This window comes from Ceratotherium simum, chromosome 2, assembly GCF_057802395.1.
Source record: "Ceratotherium simum simum isolate JZ-2026a chromosome 2, ASM5780239v1, whole genome shotgun sequence".
Classification (NCBI taxonomy): domain Eukaryota; kingdom Metazoa; phylum Chordata; class Mammalia; order Perissodactyla; family Rhinocerotidae; genus Ceratotherium; species Ceratotherium simum.
In genome coordinates this window covers 69,754,325-69,775,792 of record NC_141901.1, presented here as the reverse complement: position 1 = coordinate 69,775,792, position 21,468 = coordinate 69,754,325, and the positions used below count along the sequence as shown (strand labels likewise).

Here is a 21,468-nt window from a genome sequence, read left to right as displayed (position 1 = left end):
AATGAAGAAAATGGGGTGAATGGCATTAAATGCTGACCTCAGGGTGTCAGCCTAGGAGCACAGGCTGAAAGGCAGCTCCTTGCAGCTTAGAGCCCAGAAGAGTGAAGTCAAGGCTTGGCCCCTGTGGTTGAGTCAGCTGTGCTGCCAGGCCCAGCCCAGCCCACACCCCTAGCACCGTCCTGTTAGGTTATGCTGGTCTCCACTGAGGTGGGGGATGGGCAGTAATGGGTTCGAGTTAACACAGCACTTCTGATGAATATCCACATATGTACCTTGAGTAGGAGGGGAGCATTTTATGCATATATATAATAAGTTGTGAAACACACTCACATTTAAATACATATGTTAGCCTTCCACTCAGGAGCTAGAAGCCAGTGTATTTGCCTAAAGATTATATCATTTTGCTTTGTTAAAATATTAAGTAAAAAGAAAAAAAAAAATCCCTCTTCCTTGTTGATTGTGCCAGGCATTGAGGACACAGAGATGGAATTCCTACTTAGCCTTTACAACTCTTGGGTCTCCTCCAACCATCTTCCCTGGCTCCTACTGACACTCCCCACAGCTGGGTCCAGAGGCTCTGCTCCCAGCTCCCAGAGCAGTTTTGCACAGTTTATCACACCATCCTCTGACTTTCCTCCACTTGACTGTGAGATGCTTGAACCAGGAATGCCCAAGCCCAGCTGGAAGAGAAAGGGCATGTTAGGCCAAGGGGATGGCATGTGTAGGGTCACATGAACAAGAGAGGGACCTGTAGGAAGTTCCCTCGGTGGAAGCCTGAGATGCAGGTGCAGGGAGAGTCCGTGGCAGGAAGGTCCTGATCTGCGATGATAATGACTTTGATCTTTATCCAGAGGCACTGGGGAACCACTGGTGGATTTTGGGCAGGGAGATGACATCCTTGATGCTACCCTTTGCAAAGATCCCTTTAGCTGTGGGTTGGAGGAGGCATTGGGGTGGGGGTAGGGGGTCAAGGGGATTAAAAGCAGAAGGCTAATGAGGAGGTTATTGGGCTCTAGATGGTAGAGGATGAGATTTGAGCTGTGGCATCAACAGTGGGAATAGACAGAACAGGATAGATTGAGAGATGAATCAGGAAACTGAATCCCAGGTGATTGGGATTGTGCTGGGCACTGGGCCCGGTGCCAGGCCTTGACAAGAAGGGATGGCCCTGCCTTCAAGGAGCTTCATCTAATGGAAAATCCAGACAGTAAATATTTACGGTAGAATATGTTGAGTGCTACAATAAGGCAAGTATGGAATAAAATAGAAGCACACAAGAGAGGAGCCTAATTCATTCTTGAAGAGCCCCGGAAAATTAGGGCTGCTGGAGTAGGGAATATAGGGGAAAGAGATTTTAGCATGAAGCTAATGAATTTGGTTCAGGACAAGTTGAGTTTGAGTTTATTTGAAGGTTATCAGCATCTAGGAAGAATGCTAAAACCAGAAAGGAGTAGAAATACCCCTGAAAGATCCCAAGAAACAACAACCGACGAAGTAGGAGGAGAGCCAGAAGAAAGAGCAATCACGGAAGTCAAGTTTAAGAAAAAGAGGAGTGGACAAGAGATTCATGTGCCATGCTGAGTTCAAGCAAGATCTGGAATGTTTCCATGGGATTTGAAATTCAGGAGCTCAGAGGAAGCGACCTTAGGAAGAGTAGTTTCAGGAGAGTGTTGCGGTCTGGAGGTTTACAGGTGGTTGAAGAATGAGTTGGGGTATGGAAGTGTAGATGGCGAGTGTATATAAGTCTTTGAAGAAGCTTGCCTGTGAAGGGAATGAGAGGGATGGCAGTGGCTGGACCGGGATGTTGGGTGAAGGGTAGTTTGTTTCTTTAATATGATATTTCTATGCAGGGATGCCAAAACCCGTGGAGAAGAAGGCACAGAAGGTTGTTTCGAGGCACAATCACTGTGCTTTTCCCTCATACTCGTATTCCTTCACCCTTTTGCAGTCCTTCAGCATTCTCTGAGTATTTTGGGTGCTTTGGGGGAAAAAAGACATGGAAGACAGTTCCGTGACCCTAGAGGACCTTCTTTTCATTTTCTCTTGCTCTCTGACCAGACTGCAGGCTCCTGGAGGGCAGGAACTGTGTCTTGTTCACTTGTAGCTGCAGGATCTAACATGGGGACCACCACATAGCAGATGTTCCATTAGTGTTTGAGAATTTCTATGTTCAACGATAATAAAAGTAGTGAGTAACTATCTTAAAAGAGCTGTTTTCTGAGATGTCAGTAAAATATTAGGGTTTGTTTTAAGCTCTTCTCAGTTCTTCATTATTTTGACTAATTTGCTCTAACCGCTTTCTCACCAGGCAGTTCTGCTCGTGTTGATTTTTGTCCTCAGAAAGAGAATAAAATTGACAGTTGAACTTTTCCAAGTCATAAATAAAGCCATCAGCAGCTCTCCCTTCCTGCTGTTCCAGCCACTGTGGACATTTGCCATCCTCATTTTCTTCTGGGTCCTCTGGGTAGCTGTGCTCCTGAGCCTGGGAACTGCAGGTACGGGCAGGGGGGTGGGTGCATCACCTTGGAGTCATGCACAGAAGCTGATTTTGGAACCGTTGGCCTGTTTTTGTAGGGACCAAACCTCCCATTGACTAGAGGTGTCTGAAGACAACAGTGACAGTGCTAGGGGCTCTGTCATGGGGCAAAGCAGGAAATTCTTTTTCCCTTTTTATATGGTCTTTAAAGAAGCTGGGTTTGTGTTTCATGAGAGAACAAATTCAGTAAGGACTGAAAGAGCTTCAGAAGAACTACAATATGAACAGAAGCCTACAGAAAGAATATTATCAAATGTCTCTGGGTTTAAATTTTATCCAAGGTAATTTGCCAACTCCTCTCAAATCAGTAGGAAGAAAGAAGAAGCCAGGAAAGACTCTATTAAAATTTTCTTGTGCTCAGCAGAGCCAGCTTAAGTGTAAAGCAAGTGCACACAGAGGTTCACACTGCTTTGATCCTGAGAAGACAATGCTGTGTCCTCCATCCTCCTGTCATATCCATGTGGTGGTTTCTACCAGAGAGAGTCCTCAGAATCAGCTATGGTGCTTTACTAAAATACAGATGCCTGGGCCCCATCCTCAGAGATTCTGACTCATTTGGTTTGAGGCAGGGCTAAATATCTTTTTTTTTTTTTGAAGCCACGTACAAGGCAAAGCAGCGCTATTCAAAGTGCTGTCTGAAACCAGATAAGGAGCTTATGCCAGAATGTATATCATTCCATTGCTTCCTTCACCGAGAAAGTCTTACTGTGAAAAAACAATGTCAGCAGAACAAAACAATGGGCTTAGTGATGCAGTTGACCTACATTCTGGCACAATCCCCTTATCTCATTGCAAACTAGTGACAAACAGCGTGAGGACAGGCAGCCAGTCTGTGGACCACACTTCGAGTGGTGCTATTCTAGATCTCTGATGCCTCTATTTGATTTGGTTAAGGCCCAAATTCACACTCTGGTTTGAGCGCAAAAAAGTAAGTTGCTTTCCGAGACTGTCACCAGGTAGATAAGAACCACAGCAGACGTCAAATCAACAAGGCTGCTGCACCTCAAGTTTATGTTTATCAAGTTTATTTCGTCCTCCATTGGCTCCAGTCATATATGTAAGCACAACTGCTGTGTAGTAGATTCTTAGTAAACTGGGTTCTCTTCCCTCTCCTCTGAAATAAACTGACGCCTTGGAGATTATTTCAAGATGGGCAGCAGGCCCCCTGGAAGTTGCAGCCCTTGGAAGCCCATATTTCCAGCTTCAGAGATGCTTTAGGGGCATTCTCTTCCATTGGAGGTCTCTGGAAGCTTGCTGAGGCCTGCAGTGAATTTCTGATAATTATCCAGAAAGGAATCTTGATCAAACAGGTACAGGACAGTAATGAGTCAGAATGAGGTCTGTCTGGGGTGACAGAAAACTCAAAACCACAGTGGCTTAGACAAGCTATAAGGTCATTTCTCTCTGACATAAGTTAAGTCCACAAAGAGGAGACCCCATGCCAGTGTAGTCCTCCAGACAGGCACCTTCTTTCTTGTTTCACAACCTTTACCACTTGCTTCCACCTCGTAGATGAAATGGGCACTTGGGCTCCAACCACCATGTCTTATTCTAGCCATTAGGAGAAGTCATGACAGCACTTCCGCTTACACCCCATTGGCCAAATCCTAGTTTCATGGCAACACCTATCTACAAGGGAGGACAGGAAAGGTAGTTTCATTTTGGGTGGCCACACACAGTTAAAAAATTAGAGGTTCCATTATCAAGAAAAGAGGGAAGAACAGATATTGTGGGACAGATGGACGTCTCAACTAGGACAACATTGAACAGTCTTCTTCTAGCTCACTTGCTTGAAGTGGTCTCATTCCTGGTCAGAAAGGAGGGCAACGGCCTTTGTGCATGAAAGAGGACAAGCATTTGTTGAAAATTTCCTAAATTCCAAGCTCTGTGCTTGGTGCTTTCTTATGTTCTCTCATTTAAGCGTTGTAGCCCCCTTTTGTTGTATGTTTTGTTATGCTCAACTTACAGGCAAGAAAATTGAGGTTCTGAGTAAGTAATTTGCCAAAGGTCATGCAGCTAGGAAGTGCGATGACTCTGACTCCAGAGCTCTAGAATAGAACCTGTCCTCTTTCCACTCTCTCACATTTTCCTTGTGTCTGGGATTCAAAGCTAGGAAATCAAAATTAGGCCTCCTCAGTTCTGTCTGTTTGAATCGACCACAGCAGCTGGCTGGCAGATGCGGGCTGTGCCCATAACGTGGTGTTTGGGGCCTGCGGCTGCAGGGCGACATGGCAGGGCCAGAGGTTGAAGCAAGAGTGGGCTGGGAGTGACATGTGGCAGGAGGTGGCAGGAGGTGGCAGGGCACAGCACACGGGGTGGTGGGCTGTGGTACTTGAGCCTTTGCCCTGTAGAATCACCAGAGGAGGGGCGAGGTCTCGGGAAATATGGCTCAGGACCAGAGAAGGACCTTCCTCCCCCAGCCTCTAGGGGCTGTGAGTCTGGATGAAGGAAACTGGCTCTGTGGTTAAACCCATGATGCTTTGGAGCAGGACACATGCTTTCGTTCTTTCTTTAATTCACAAACGTTAGGTGAGTTCTGTGGGGACAAGGCCCGGGGCAAGGCGCCAGGGACGAGTGGTGGTCTCTCCCAGCAGCACTTTGAGTCAAGCAGGACAGACCAGCAAAAGTTGATGAAAGTCACTGTCGGAGAAATTTGGGGAGCTATGAGAACACCAGAACAAGGCTCCAACCCACTTTGTGAGTCAGGGAAGGCTTCTCAGGAGATGGGCTGGAAATTGCCAGAAAATACAGAAAGAAGCAAAAGGATTTAATGGAGTCACAACCAAACACAGGAGAGGACCCAGTCTCAGAGGACAAGGAGAGAGTCCTGAGAGTTGGGGGTATAGTCAGAGAGGAACAAGCCCCACAGCTGACTTGAGGTGAGCTGCTAGCATGGTGCGCCGTCAGTCCCCTCTCTTAGGCCCAAGTGGGGCCCAGGAGGCATTAAAGAGCCTCAGCCCCAGGATTGAGAGCAGGAGGGGCAGGGAGACAAGCAGGCTCTTCTGGAGGGCTGACGGTGGCACGTTGGTCTGTAGCCACCTTGGAGGGTCATGTATTAAAGTGTGGCAGTTCTCTATCAGTGTAAGAAGCAAACAAGCAAGAGTGAGAGGAATCGAAGGACAGGAAAGAAAGCTGGGCGCCAGGACCTGATGTGGCATCAATGATGTTCGAGTTGATATTAGACTTTACAGGAGGCAAGGTGTTGCACAGAGCAACCGCCTTCCCTCCTCCCTGCGGTCGGGCATCATACAGCCAGGCTGGCATCCCCTCAGGCCACCTGCCTCTCCTTTCCACTCACCGCTGGGCTGACCCAGGTGCACAGAACTCTCTTTGTGTTCAAAAGCCTTTTCACCAAGTGCCAGAGCAACCGGCTCTAGGCCAGGGCAGGTCAGCAGCTGCATCGCTTTGATCTTCAGGCGGTGCCCCAGCTACACTTGTGAGAGACCGAGCTGCTCTCACCGCTCGTGCGAAGACGCCAGGCGATCTGGCGGTGAGAGATGCCTGCACCGCCTGATTGTCTCATTCACGTCCCCTCAGCTGCTTATGGGGCCCTCAGGCTCGTTCTCCAGTCTGCCCAATGTTGTGGGGGTGTCCTCAGTGGGTAAATAGTTGTGAGTCTTTGGTTTTGTCAGATGGTTGAAGTAATGATTATTTTGATGTGTAAAAAAGAAAGAAAATACAGAAAAAGTAAACTTAGGTTGATTGTTTTTGCCCAGATGAGCTGTATTTCTCTAGTGACTGTTAATCAGTCTCTTAACTAGTTGACAAATTCTGGTTTGTTTGGGGATTGTTTCAGCAGAGCATATCAAGGCCCCCCCAAGCAATGACATTTATTAATCTCTTGGGACTTGTCTGCTAATAGCAATGTGACAGTGACTGCTAAAATCCAGTGGAGGGCCGGCCCTGTGACGTAGCGGTTAAGTGCACACACTCCGCTGGTGGCGGCCCAGGTTCCGATCCTGGGCGCGCACCGATGCACTGCTTGTCAGGCCATGCTGTGGCAGCGTCCCATATAAAGTGGAGGAAGATGGGCACAGATGTTAGCCCAGGGCCAGTCTTCCTTAGCAAAAAGAGGAAAATTGGTGTGGATGTTAGCTCAGGGCTGAGCTTTCTCACAAAAAAAAATAAATAAAATAAATAAAATAAAATAAATAAAATAAAATAAAATAATCCAGTGAAAACTGTAATAATCTTGGGAATCCAGCAGGTGTAGTTGGCAGGTTGGAAAGAGCCCAAGTGATCTGATTACCCCCAGTTGTCATTATGGTGGTCTGGAGGCCCCGAGTCTGAATAATGGCAGAGGCTCATTTTGGAGGGTTGAGGGGGTTCCCCTCCCCATGATGTCACAGTTAGAAGACGTAACATAGGCATGTCTCGGCATGCTTGGGACAGGCAAAGGACCATGCTTGGAAAGGAGGCAGCAGGATCAGACAGAGGATTTTCCATCAAGGGACCCAGGATTCAGGCTGGCTCTGGCCTTCCTTGTGTGTTAATCCTCTGCACTTCCGTTTTCTCATTTTTGCAATGGAAAACTGATGCTTTCCCCAGGCTGCCTCACAAGGATGTTAGGAGGCTGAGATGGGACCAGAGCTTTGCTTTGCAAATAAAGGACCATACATGTTCCTAATTTTAGGAATTAATGTCAACTAAGGAAAATTGAGTACTAGCTTCAGCTTTGTGGTTTATTCTCTGCTCTGCTTGGCACATTTGAGAACATAGTTTAAAAGAAAATTGTCTTTTTTTAAGTTATCAGAGATCTAGAAGATAATTGAAGTTATTTTACAAAAGCCTGCTAGTGGCCCAGCCCTGTCCTAGGAACAGAGTGAAGGGAGATTGCACAGGAGAGATTTGAAACAGCTCCTGCTTTTCAGAAAGCATGGTCCCTTTGGGAAGGTGCAAAGGAAAACAACCTCCATGGACATCTCCATGCCCTCCACCTGCTATGATCTTCGTCTTGAATCCCCACCTCTTCCCAACTCTCTCCCCAGCGTTCTACTCCAAACTTCTTGGAAAACTAGTCATTCTTCAAGATTCGTTTTGGGTATTATATTTATTAAACAATCTCCTATAAATTCCCCAGGCACACTTAGATATTTCTTTTTCATTTTCCTTGCATTTTTTATATTCTTCATTCTTTCAACAAATGTTCGTTGCATGCCTACTATGTGCCCTGGGTACTGGAGATACAGCAGTGGGCAAGCCAAAGGCACTAGTGAGCGGGAAAAGAGGGAATAAATAAGTAAATATATGTCAGGTGCTGCTAAGTCCTATGAAGAACGATAATGCAAGACAATGCCTTGTATGTTTTCGTCCCACTTGAGTACAAACATCTCGAGGGCAGAGACCATGTCTTTTTCTTTCCGTGTCTCTTAGCTCAGTGCACAGTCCTTGAATGAGTCCAGTAAGTGTGTGCTGAATGAGTGTGAATTCACATCACTGTTGTGAGTAGGAAATGAGATGGAAACCTTGAAAGAATCTGGTAAATTGCAGGCTCTATGTCAGTGCGATTTCCTTTTTTTCTCTCATCCTCATGCTGTCGGAGCAGAAGCTAAGCCAGTGGGAGACACAGGCAGGATGGGTATCAGCAGGCTGAGGGTCCAGCAGGACACTTGAGCCTACTTGCTGGAAGAGACCAAGTACACAGAATGTGCTAGAAAGTTGAGCCCTTCCAAGTTGGGCGTGCTTTCCTTGGGAAATTATCCCAACCAGCTGGACTGCCTTCCTTGAGAAACTGCCATTTATATTGATCACTAGTATCACTTTAGTCTTTTGAAATTCTTTAAAGTTTGCTTGTAATGTTCAGATTTACAGCTGGCTGCATGATGAATTTCCTCCAGGTTATATTGGTAGTCTCTAGAAGATCTCCAGAAAATTGTCTCAGATCTCTGTGATAGGATATATTAGTTGAGGAAGGTTGGTTCATTCATTCATTCAACACTTATTGAACATGTACTGTCTCAGACCCTGTTATAGATGCTGGAGATACAGCCTTCCTTCCAGTTTGGAAGCTAGAGGGAGATAGGCATTAAATAAAATAAGTAAGTGAATTTCATAGTACATTAAAAGTTGATAAGTGTTATGGAGAAAAATAAAGCAGAGAAGAGGAAAAGGAAACCCTTAAGGGAGGGGTGCAGTTTTAAATTTGGTGACCAGGAATGGCCTCATTGAGAAGGTGATATGTCATCAAAGATTTGAAGGGGGTGAGGGCAGAGCCATGAGACTGTATAAGGGAAGGGAGAATGTTCTAGGGAAAGGGAACAGCAAGAGGCAGAGGTGCTGGGGGCACCGCATGGAGGCCCATTCAGCCAGAGTGGCGTGGTTGAGGGAGGGCGTGGTTCAGGAGGGGGTCAGAGAGAGCACAGAGTCAGATCCTGGGGCCTTGTAGGCCTCTATAGGAACTTTGATTCTAATCTGAGAGAGGAAGTCATCACAGTGTTTTAAGCAGAATACTGACATGATCTGACTACTCATAATAGCGGTGATCCAGGGAGGAGATGATGATGGCTTAGAATAGGGTCGTAATGGTGGACATGGTGTGACATATTGGATTCTGCTTCTATTTTGAAGGATTTCCTGATATATTCAATGAGGGGTATGAAAGAAAGAGGAGTCAGGGATGATACTGAGGTTTTTGCTTAAGCAACTGGAAGGTGGGATTGCCATCAACTGAGATGGGGCAAGACTTTGAGTGGAGCATTTTAGGGGAAGATCGGAAATTCGTTTTTGGTTGTGTTAATTGAAGGGTCTTTTAGGCAGCCAAATGGAGATGTCAAGTAGGCAGTCAGCTGTTTGAGTCTGAAGTTTCTGGAGAGGTCCCAGGTAGAGATCTACATTTGGGAATTTGGGGGCATATAAATAGTATTTAAAGCCATAAGATTAGAATGAGTGTAGACAGAGAAGAAATCCAAGGACTGTGCTCTGGGGCACTTCAATGTTAAGAGGGCCAGGAGGTGAGGAAGAATAAGGAAGGAAGCTGAAAGGGAGCAACCAGTGGGCAGGAGGAGAGAGAGTATGCTGTCCTGGAATTTGGGTGAGAGTTTCAAGATGTGAATGGCCCAGTGCTGCTGATAAGTAAGATAAGCACTAAGGATTGACGGTTGAAGTTTGCAAAACGGAGGTGGAACAAACCCGTTTCAGAGAAGTGGGGGAGTGGATCAGGACTGGAGTGGGTTTAAGAGAAAGTGGGAGAAAAAGAATTAGAAAAAGTAAGTAGAGAAAATCTGAGGAATTTGTCCACAAAGAGAAACAGAGAAAGGAGAAGGAAGCTGGAGAATGAAAGAGTCAAGAGTAGATTTTTTTAAAAACATGTGAGATGATTAAAAATGATTCAGGACAGAGGAATATTTTCATGAAGCGAGAAAGAAGGGGAGATTTGAAGAGAGATCTTCAAGTAGGTGAGAAAGGGGATCTAGTGGAGGGGCTGGCCTTGGGATCATGGACAGTTCATCATATCAAGGGGGATCAGGTTATGGACACGTGCTGATGGCAGGTAGAAGTAGGGGGAAGGCTCTAGCAGAGGTTTTCTGATTACTTCAGTTTTCTCAGAGAAATTGGAAGTTAGGTCGCTGACTGAGAGCAAGGATGGGAAAAAACTCTCCAAGGTCGGAGGAGAAATTATAAACAGTCCAGAAGGGGAGACGAATAGATGAATAGACGAATGCCATTGCTAACATGGCAACATGTGAGTTCCTGATAGTCACTCAGATGGTATCTTCTTTCCGATTTTTTGTTTGCCTCTTTCATTTTCTTCTCCTAATAGCTAATGTCCAGTCTAATTCCAGTATTCAGTAGATGCTTAATAAATATTTGTTAATTTCAGGGCTGGACTCGTATCTACCTATATCTCAATTACAGCTAACCCTACACTGTACTTACTATTCTAAGTGCCTTACCCATTTAATCCTCATAGCAGCTACATATATGGCATTTAGAGCCATGAGGAAGTGAGAAGTAGGTATTAGTACCTTCAGATTACAGATGATGAAACAGATTTAAAAAGCTCCCATAACCTGCCAGAGGTTGGTCAGCAGTTAAAGGACAATGCAGAGATGTAAATCTCAGCCTGTGCGACTCTCAAGCCGAAGCCTGTAATCACTGTCCCAGGGCTCATCTTATCTACCTTCTTCATCTTTATCCTGAGAGAACTGAGGCCCAGGTTGCTTATAGCATATGTCAGAGCTGAGACAGGAACCAAGTCCTCTCCTAGTTCAGGGCCCTTTCCACCACCATCCCCGAGATCCATCATATCTTGGGATGTATCTGTAGCAGTCCAGTTCCCATTAGCACCTGTTAGGCACCATAGTAGTAGCTATATTGTAACAGCCCTTAGTAACAAAGCAACTGGTCATTTGATGAGAGGCTCATGCCTGCACCAACTCAGCTATCCAGGAGAGGGCAGTCATGTGCGCATAAACGCGCCTGCCCCACCCACAGATTAGTTCCTAGGCTTTCCCCTGAAGCCAGCATGAGCGCCTGATTCTTCAGAGAATGTTTGCTTAAAGCAGTGGTTCTCAAGCAGCAGTTTTGTCCCCCAGGAGGCGTTTGGCAATGTACTGAGACATTTTGTATTGTTGTAACTGGAGGAGAGAAGGGAGGATGCTCCTAGCATCTAGTGGGTAGAGGCCAGGGAAGCTGCTAAACATCCTGCAATGCACAGAACAGTCCCCCCACCCCCAACAAAGAATCATCTGGTCCAAAATGCCAATTAGTGGGTTGAGAGGTTGAGAAGCCCTGTCCTAAAGGAAACTATATAAACAGGCTTGTATAACTGAACCAGAAGAACAAATAGAAGATGGCTTCGATAAAGATGTTCAAAAACAAGCAAGCAGTCAAGAATAACGTACAGGTTCTGCTTCTTTGGGGAATCCAAGGGTTTGAAGGCCTGCACGGATCCTGACTTACCTCTCTAGCTGCTCTCCACTTGCCAACTGCCGCCATCAGTGTACCCAGCTGTGATGTGTGTGAATGTGCCGTTGGCAACACAGGGCAGCACGAGGAGAAACTGTCCCCCCTTAGCATCCAGGGCCTTTGCACTTACCTTTTGTCTGTAGAGGAAACCATCCCTCCTGCTCTGTGGAAACATTCTCCAGCCCCAAACCATTTATGAAATTGTACATCTAATCTTGGAAAACTGCAGTCTGTCCCCGGGACTTGTAGACCTTGCAGGAGCAGCAGAGTGCTTGTTGGCTGGCCCCTGTCACGTCTGCTCTTCTAGGGAGTGCTTCTCCAAGTCTCCACTGACCTGATCTACCCAAACATGCCCGTTAGTTGTGAGGGGTCACCTCCTTTGGAATTGGGAATGCTTTTCTGAAACATACCCATTTTGGAAAAGCATAGGCATTTATCGGTGCCTTACCTGAATCAGAGATTGCCTCCAAGCCAGAATGAGCCCAGTGTTCAATAAAATATTAACTTCTCTCTGTAAATCAAGCTGCTCCACTATTTCTCATAATGTGACTCTTGTTCAGCAGAACACAGAGCGTAAGGAACCAGGCCCAGCCTTCGTCTGTGGAATCAGTTTGCTCCACAGCATGATTATCTTCTCCCACTTCCTTTGCACACACTCTATTGTGAATGTCTAAATACCCATGAATTATGAACCTAAAAGCAATTTATAGCTATGAAAGGAAATCTGAAACTATCTTTAAATGTTGTTCAAGTTGTAGGTTTTGCAAAGACCAAAGTGCCCATCTTCTTACTTACAGTAGTTTATTTAAAATTAATAGTGGAGGACTTCTAGAAATCAAATGCAATCCCAGAGCTGGGATTTACCAAATCCAAATGGAATTGAATTAAATTGCAGAGGGCTTCTTTAGATGAGGGCACATAAAGGGGGGTATAGAGCATTGTTGGGAATGGCAGAGCATGGTTGGGGTCACCTTGCTGGTCTTGGTTTAAGACAGTATTGTGCTCCTAAAATTTGATAATAATAATAATCATTATCACTAATGGAGTGCTATTCCAGGCCCTCTGTTAAGCACTTACCGGGTAATGTCACTCAAACTACCACCAGGAAATGGGTATTGTAGATGAGGATACTGAAACTCCAAGAGGCCAAGCAGCTTGCCCCAGGCTACCCAGGAAGAGGTAGAGCTGAAATTTGAACCTAGAAGATTAACACTGAGGCCAAGTGACATTTTCAGTGTGTTAGAAGAGTTTGTTCTTGAAATGAAATCTGAAATGAATCCCTTGGAAAAAATGAAGATCCTTGTCTTCTAGAATGGCTAAATTTTGGGTGAAGTAAGGTTCTATAACATAGTCCTAATGGCTTTGTGTGGTTTCATCAACATAACAACTTTTGTTTACATCACAAAGTGGTGTAGTAGAAAATCCAGGGGTTTTAGAGTCCGATGTGTCTGGGTTTATATTCTCCTCCCACTAATCATGAGCAGTGAAACTTCACGACAAGTACTTGTCTCTTCCAAACCTCAGTTTCACGTCTACAGAGTGGAATGGGTATTAGAGTACAGGTCAAGTGTCTTGCAAATTCCCTACCAATCAGTCATTGTAATTATTGTTGTTGATGTTATTCATAAGTTAAATGTGTGTTTCAATTTTTAGTTTTTGCTACAGAGATCTTAAATTATGATGAGTGCTTCAAACTTTACTTTGGCATCATCTGTGTTTCATGTAATGCCAAAGGCCAGGCGTGAGGAAATATGGCCTGTGGAACCATCTTCCACCCTTGGCAAAACTGGTGTAAAGTGTGTTTGTGTTTTAAATTTTAGGAGCTGCCCAGGTTATCAAAGGCGGCCAAGTGGAGTATAAGCCTCTTTCCGGCATTAGGTATATGTGGTGGTACCATTTAATTGGCCTCATTTGGACCAGCGAATTCATCCTGGCCTGCCAGCAGATGACTATAGCTGGGGCTGTGGTTACTTGTTATTTCAACAGGTAGGTCTGGCATGTTACTCCTATTGGTTTGTCTGTGTGCTTCACGTTGTGCGTCTCAAAAGGTATTTTGGGGTTTTGACATGACCCCTTAAAAGCAGTTGGCCAGAGTGAAAGACTAAGCTAAAAATTGGGTGAGATGCTCATTTGGGAGTGAAAAGAAATGTTATACCTTAAATCTGTCATATTTCCAAGCTATTTTGCTTTAAGCTAAAAAAAATTCAGAAGAAAACCAAACAGGGAAGTAATCATACTGTTTAGCATTGAAAGATACCTAAAAGGAAGAGTTGACTTCTCCTGTAAACATCCATTCTTACTGATTCCACACTTTAAAAAATTACTGGTCTGGGCCGGCCCCGTGGCTTAGCGGTTAAGTGCGTGCGCTCTGCTGCCGGCGGCCCGGGTTCGGATCCCGGGTGCGCACCGAGGCACCACTCCTCCAGCCATGCTGAGGCCGCGTCCCACATACAGCAACTAGAAGGATGTGCAGCTATGACAGACAACTATGTACTGGGGCTTTGGGGGAAAAATAAATAAATAAAATCTTTAAAAAAAAAAAAAAAAAATTACTGGTCTATTTGGAACGCACTTCAGTAAGTTCTGTGAACCTCATTTCATCCTATGTAAAATGAGGAGAATTTCTTCTTGGAAAATAATTTTAAATCCTAAGGGAATTGTATATAACTATAAAATATAATTCATGTTCATATAGTCAAGTACTAGAGAATAATTACTAGCTTCTATGTTCACCATGATTCTTATTGAAGTGTTTACACGCCGTTACCTCATCAAATAGTTGAGGACACACACCCCTTAACTTTTCACCTCTTTTGTGTGTGAGACTCTCCAGGGGGCAGTGATAAAACTACAGGCAAGGAGAACTCAGCCAGGACAATGACAGGGTTGGACCCAGAACAGGAAGTTTACTCCCAATAGAGCCGTCCTCCTCTAATCTCTCAGACCAAACGAGCAGATAAACATGAGTGTTCATAGGGGTAAGAAAGTCAACCAGGGATGATTCATGCAGATGAGCAGTTACATCCTGAAGATGAGGAGCCCTGTGGGTTCTAACACAATGGTGCTGTTTGGGAGCCTCCATCATTAAAGACTCTGTAGGATGGAGGACCGCAAAGGGGCTATAGCCCTTGGCATTGAGAACCTCTGAGCAGCTGGAGGTGGGTGGTGTGTGTTGTTTGCTCCTGAGTAGGGGAGTAAAGATTATTCTAACCAAATTGGCCAGCAAGTAACAGCCATCTGACAGCAGTGATTTTGTATTATCTTAGAATAACAAAACCAAAGCATTTTCAATGAGGGCTTTTGGACCTCCAGTGAAGCATATGAATGTATCTCCTAGCCCCTCCTCCCACTCCAGCTCCCACCCCAAAATCATGAAAGAATGAAAAAGGCATAAACACACAAGGACAGTGACAAACAGAGACAGTGACAGCAGATAAGATACGTCAACAGAAAGGATGGGCGAGTGGTGACTCTGAGCAGACTAGAGATAGCTAAAAATGCCTGTCTGCGTGGGGGGTGGCGGGCAGTGGGAGAAGAGGTGAAAATAAGGTGTAGGCTGATTTGAGCCACAACAACCTAGAGAGGCTCAGGAGTTCATGTGCAAAATGTAATTCCGAGGATTAGTTAAAAGTTTTTCTAAGGAGCAGTTAGGCCCCAGGTCTCCTCATCCACACCAGCAAAAGATATGAGCTTTGCTCTCTGGAGAGGTGAACCAGAGAAGGTCTGGACTTGGGGTATCTGGCACAGCTGAGGCTGGAGGGGAGGCTCTGCACTAAAAGAAAGGGGAGTAAGTGAAAGTCTAAATAGTGAATAGTGAGGACCCACCGCCACCATCCCTGACCCACATTTCATGGCTCAGCTCCCAGGATGTTGACAGCCAGGTTGAAATCCCTTAGGCAGGAGGTCAGAGGATTCTTTTTTGGAGAAATTGTCTAACCCAAAGTCAAGACCTACAGATAATGCCATATGGGGTCCCTCAGTGAAATGGCCTGATTCTCTCACTCTGAAACAGACAGTGAATCTCACTAGTCAACCAGTAATACCCCTCATATAGAGCTTCTGGTTCACTCTTTAGTGCTTCACTCTTAAATGTGAACTGGTGAAGGGAGGAAGACTATCCTCTACCCACTCTGGGTCCTTTCTGGCTGGGCTACAAATTAAACTGACATGAGACCAAATAGCAGGAGAAAATCAAACAAAGTTTTATAACATGTATACATGGGAGAGATCAGGGAAACTGAGTTTTTCACCAAAATTACAGAGGTTCTCTTCTTAAATAACATATTCAAGTAAAGACAAAGGAGGATGTTGGGGGTGGCGGGAGTCACCTATGGGAGATTACCAAAAAAACACAGTAAACAAGAGTATTACGTTGCAGATTTAAGGCCTTGCCTTCCGCATTGACAAGTTTCTAGAGATGAGGTCATCCTCCCTTCTTCTCAGTACAGAGAGGGAGATACCTTTACAAATGGAGATTTTCCTTACAAATATAAATGTTTGGTAAACAGAACTTTGATAAGAATGGGCTTAGCAAGGACCCTCCCCGTCTATCCCTACCCAGAGTTATCTATAGTGATGGCCTGTCCTGGGGACAGGCCTTCTATCTTAAATCCTTTTAGGCAGTTAGTATGTGCAGAGGGTGTCATAGTTTCTTTCAGAGAAAATATTCAAGGTAAAGAGACATATTTTGAGGTGGCCAATTCTGATCCCCCGCACTGGTAACCAGTGATTGTTAAATATTTGAAGAAAGCCTCTAGTGAAAGAAAGAGATCAAAATGAACAAAACAAACAAACAAAAAGACTTTAGAGAAAATGAAATAATGCAGGCAGCAGAAGAAAACTACCAAAAAAAAAGAACTGTAATATTCTCAGCGAGAACAAAGAAATACTGTATCCATAAAATAAGAACCAAAGGAAAAGGGGGGGAATAGTGAGAGAACAAGACTTCTGAGTAATTAAAAATATTATTGCAAAAGTGAAAATTTTCTATTGAGGAATTAAAATGTAATGTTGGAGAACTGTTCCAAAAGGTAGAGCAAAAAGACAAAGAGATGGAAAATAGGAGAGAAAGGATGAAAAGTTAGAGGATAAATTTAGGAAACACAACGTCTGACTAATATGAGTTCCAGAAATAGAGAACAAAGAAAAAAGAAGGGAGGAAATTATCCGAGAAAATTTCCCAGAGCTGGAGGACATGAGTAAAGAGAAGATCCCAGAAGCGTCTAGAAGGAAAAACAGATCACAGGCAAAGGATCAAGAACTGGAGTGAAATCTGACTTTCAACAGCAACTCTGAACCGGGAAGACAGTGGAACAAGGCTGTCAAAATTCTAAGAAAGATTATTTCCAACCTAGAATTCTATACCTATTCATACTATCAGTCAAGGGTAAAGGAGAATAAAGTCATTTTCAGGCATGCAGCATTCCAAAAGAATTCCCTCCCCACTCTTTCTTAGGAAGGATGTTCTCTGCTGAAATGAATGAGTAAGCCAGGGAGGAAAACATGAGTTTTGGGAAATGGGCTCCAACACAGAAAAGAAGAGAAGGGTGGTAGCTATGCAGCAGGTGTGAAAAACATATAGTCCAAGGTGGAGCAGGAGGGCAGTGGGCTCTTTTTTCCTTCAAGAAAAAAAGGAAACCAAGAGAATACCAGATGTGTTTGAACATGTAGAGAAAAGATTTAGACTTTGGTGAAGCATTCGGTGAAGCCCATGGAAAACCAAGCAAATAAAAATGTGAAATGATTATTAACTTCAGGAAACCAAAAGTTGTACAAGAAAGGAAATATAATCAGAATACACTACTTGGATCAGTTGTGAATGTTATTTATATACTTATAATATGAACACTAAACATTAACTAAAACATACTCAAAGGTGAGAGGTTGAAAGCTTCTCCTCTAAGATCAAGAACAAGATAAGAGTGCCTGCTCTCACAACTCTTATTCCACATAGTTCTGGAAGTCCTAGCAGAGCAATCAGGCAAGAAAAAGAAATAAAAGGCATCCAAATTGGAAAGGAAGGAGCAAAATTGTCTTTTTCTGCAGGTGATACCTTCTTATATATAGAAAACCCTAAAGATGCCACCAAAAAACTGTTAGAACTAATCAATGAATTTGGTATAGTTGCAGGATAATCAAGAAAACAATCCCATTCATGATAGTGTCAGAAACAGTAAAATACTTAGGAATAAATTTAACCAAGGAGGTGAAAAATCTGTACACGGAAAACTCTAAGATTTTGGTGAAAAAAATGGAAGAGGATGCAAACAAATGGAGATATCCCAGGTTTGTGGATCAGAAGAATTAATATTGTTAAAATAGCCATACTATCCAAAGCCATCTATAGATTCAGTGCAATCCCTATCAAAATTCCAATGCCATTTTTCATGAAAAGAGAAAAAATAATCCTAATATTTGTATAGAATCACAAAAGGCTCCAAATAGCCAAAGCAATGATGAGAAAGAATAAACCTGGAGGCATCACACTTCCTCATTTCAAACCATACTACAACGCTGTAGTAATCAAAAGAGTATGGTCCTGGCATAAAAATAGACATAGAGATGAATGGAACACAATTGAGAGCCCAGAAATAAACCCTCGCATGTGTGGTCAACTAATATTTGACAAAGGAGCCAAGAATACTCAGTGGGGAAAGGATAGTCTCCTCAATAAACGGTGCTGGGAAAACTGGATAACTACATGCAGAAGAATGAAATTAGACCTCTATCTTATACCAGTCATAAAAATTAATTTGAAATGGATTGACGACTTAAAACATATGAACTGAAACTATAAAACTCCTAGAAGAAAACATAGGGAAAAGGCTCTTTGACATTGGTCTTGGCAGAATTTTTTGAATATGACACCAAAAGCACAAGCAACAAAAGCAACATTAATAAGTGAGACTACATCAAACTAAAAAGGTTCTGCACAGCAAAAGAAACTGTCAACCAAATGAAAAAGCAACCTGTGGAATGGGAGAAAATATTTTCAAATCAGATATCTAGTAGGGGGTTAATATCCAAAATATAAAGAACTCATACAACTCAATAGCAAAAAAATAAAAATCCACTTAAAAAATGGACAGAGGAACTGAAGCCGTTTTTCCAAAGAAGACATCCAAATGGCCAACTGATACATGAAAATGTGCTCGACATCACTAATCAAAGGGAAATGCAAATCAAAACCACAATGAGATATCACCTCACTCCTGTTAGGATGTCTGCAATCAAAAAGGCAAGAAATAAAACAATGTTGGAGAGGATGTGGAAAAAAGGGAACCTTTATGCCCTGTTGGTGGGAATGTAAATTGGTACAGCCACTGTGGAAAAGAGTGTGGATGTTCCTGAAAAAATTAAAAATAGAATTCCCATATGATCCAGCAATCTCACTTCTAGGTGTATATCCAAAGGAAATGAAAACAGGCTCTCAGATATCCATACTCCCATGTTCGTCACAGCATTATTCGCAATAGCCAAGATATGGAAACAACCTAAGTGTCTGTCAATGGATGAATGAATAAAGAAGAAGTAATACACACACACACACACACACACACACACAGAGGAATATTATTTGGCCATGAGAAAGAAGGAAATCCTGCCATTTGTGACAACATGGATAGACCTTGAGGGCATTATGCTAAGTGAAATAAGCCAGACAGAGAAAGACAAATACTATGTGATATCACGTATATGTGGGATCTCAAAATGCCAAAGTCATAGAAACAGAGAGTAGAGTGGTGGTTACCAGGGGCTGAGGTGTAGGAGAAATGAGGAGATGTTAGTTAAAGGGTACAAACTTCTAGTTATAAGATAAATAAGTTCTGGGGATCTAATGTATAGCATAGTGATTCTAGTTACTAAGACTGTATTATATACTTAAAAGTAGCAAAGAGGGGCCGGCCCTGTGGCTTAGCGGTTAAGTGCACGCGCTCTGCTACTGGCGGCCCAGGTTCAGATCCCGGGCACGCACCAACGCACCGCTTGTCCGGCCATGCTGAGGTGGCATCCTACATACAGCAACTAGAGAGATGTGCAGCTATGACGTACAACTATCTACTGAGACTTTGGGGAGAAAAGGGGAGGAAAAAAAAGAAAAAGTAGCAAAGAGAGTAGATCTTAAATGTTCTCACCACAAAAAAGAAATGGTAATTGTGTGCTGGGATGGAGGTTAACCAATGCTATGGTGGTAATCATTTTGCAGTATGTAAGTGTATCAAGTCAAGACATTGTACACCTTAAACTTGCACAATGTAATATGTCAATTATATCTCAGTAAAGCGAGAAAAAAAACTTTAGAAACTTCTGTATAATTATGTTGAGAAGAACGGGATGGAAGAATGAGTGTACTGGGGAGTTTAGGCTTAGTAAGGGCACTAAACCTGCATCTTCCATTGTGGGAACTCAGTGGACGATATCTGAAGCTGAAACATCAAGAAATAGCAGTAAGGGGACCGGCCCCGTGGCCGAGTGATTAAAAGTTCCGCACACTCCGCTTCGGCAGCCCGGGTTCACAGGTTCAGATATTGGCCACAGACCTTCACCACTCATCAAGCCATGCTGTGGTGGTGACCCACATACAAAATAGAGGAGGATTGGCACAGATGTTAGCTCAGGGCTAATCTTCCTCAAGCGAAAAAAGAGGAAGATTGGCAACAGATGTTAGCTTAGGGCTAGTCTTCCTCAGAAGAAAAAAAAACTAGCAGTAAGAACATGTAATTTAGAAGTGTGGAGTTGAGTTCCAGAAGACACAGCTCAAAGATTATCTCTAGGGAGAGAAAATTAAGGATGGGGAAGAAAACTGCTGTTTTTCCTGTGAAGCCTCGTGGTGCTATCTGACTTTTTAAGATATGTCACTTATTACTTTGATAAAAATAAATTAATTTAAAATGAAATACAAGCTTTATTTTTAGCATGACTATTTCATTTATTAAAGAGTTCTGCTTTCTTTTTGACTTTGTGCCTAATTTTGAAACCTCAAAGATTTTCCTTATCTCAAGGTTGACTATTCTTTAATCTCATGTTGTAGCCTGTATGCAGGGTGAGGATTAAATATAGCCAGAGTGCATTCATCTTTGTCATTCCTTTAAGCGCTAAGAGGATTGAAGAGTTCATGCAAAGACTCAAGTACCAGCGTAAGGACAAGCTGTAAAATCTCCCTTGTATAACCATTTGCTTAAAGAGGGGTCCACTGCGACGTGATAGGAAAGAACTTGGAGAAGGGACACTTGAGGCACGACTTCATCGTTCTCAAAGATACAAAAGATAGTTTCCAGCTGCTCCAGATTCACCGAGGAAGAAGTGAGGAAATGCATTCACAGCAGACCCTAAGGAATTTAGGTAGGAGACACATGAATTTCCTAACCCTGACAAGAATTGCTGAGGACAGCTAAAGAATCCTGTTCTTCGTAACAAAGACAATTTCCCTTATCTGTAGGATTGGAAAGATGAACCTTACAGCTTCTTCACAGCCCTCCCAACTCCATCTTGCAGTGATTTTGCCGAAAGAAATTTCAGGAAAGGACGCGGTCTCTGCAGGAACCACACAGTGCTCCTTCGCTCGGGACCAGATTTACATTGGAGGCCATCCATCCCGTGCAGCCTGGTCTGTGTCCTGGAGCCTCAGCACAAAATTAATTTTCCATACTATTTGAAGAGTTCTTAGTGAGCAGTGGGCTGGATCTAACTAGAGCTAAAACTTGCCTCTAGGACTCTGAAGTTGCTTGCTTGGCCTTAGGCTCTGTTGTCCGAGGGACTGGTCGTTGCAAAACAGTACTTTTATACCATGACCCAGTGGTGCTACAGGACTTGGATGGATGGGACCGTTAAACCCTTTGCCCAGCAACTTGAGTTGATGCTATATTCTAGGGCCCTGGCTTTGTGGCCGAGTACCTTTAGCACTCAGGGTAGCCACAAGTTTAAAAGAAGAGGGAAGCTGGCCTTGTGGGGCAGATCGTGGAGTCACTACTCGCTCACACTGTCTAGGTGTTCGTTACTGCTACCATCCACAGAGTCAGGGTGGA

General features: G+C 43.7%; 1 protein-coding gene across 5 annotated transcripts in view; it reads left to right on the top strand.

Annotated features, from left to right (window-relative positions):
- Positions 1 to 21,468, top strand: part of SLC44A3 (solute carrier family 44 member 3) — a 74,743-nt gene that overhangs the window by 24,301 nt on the left and 28,974 nt on the right. For all 5 annotated transcript variants that reach the window (XM_087447083.1, XM_087447079.1, XM_087447074.1 and 2 more), the window contains 2 exons: positions 2,309 to 2,495; positions 13,264 to 13,429. In XM_087447083.1, coding sequence (XP_087303209.1) covers positions 2,309 to 2,495; positions 13,264 to 13,429 — 353 coding nt within the window. The remainder of the gene's footprint in view (positions 1 to 2,308; positions 2,496 to 13,263; positions 13,430 to 21,468) is intronic.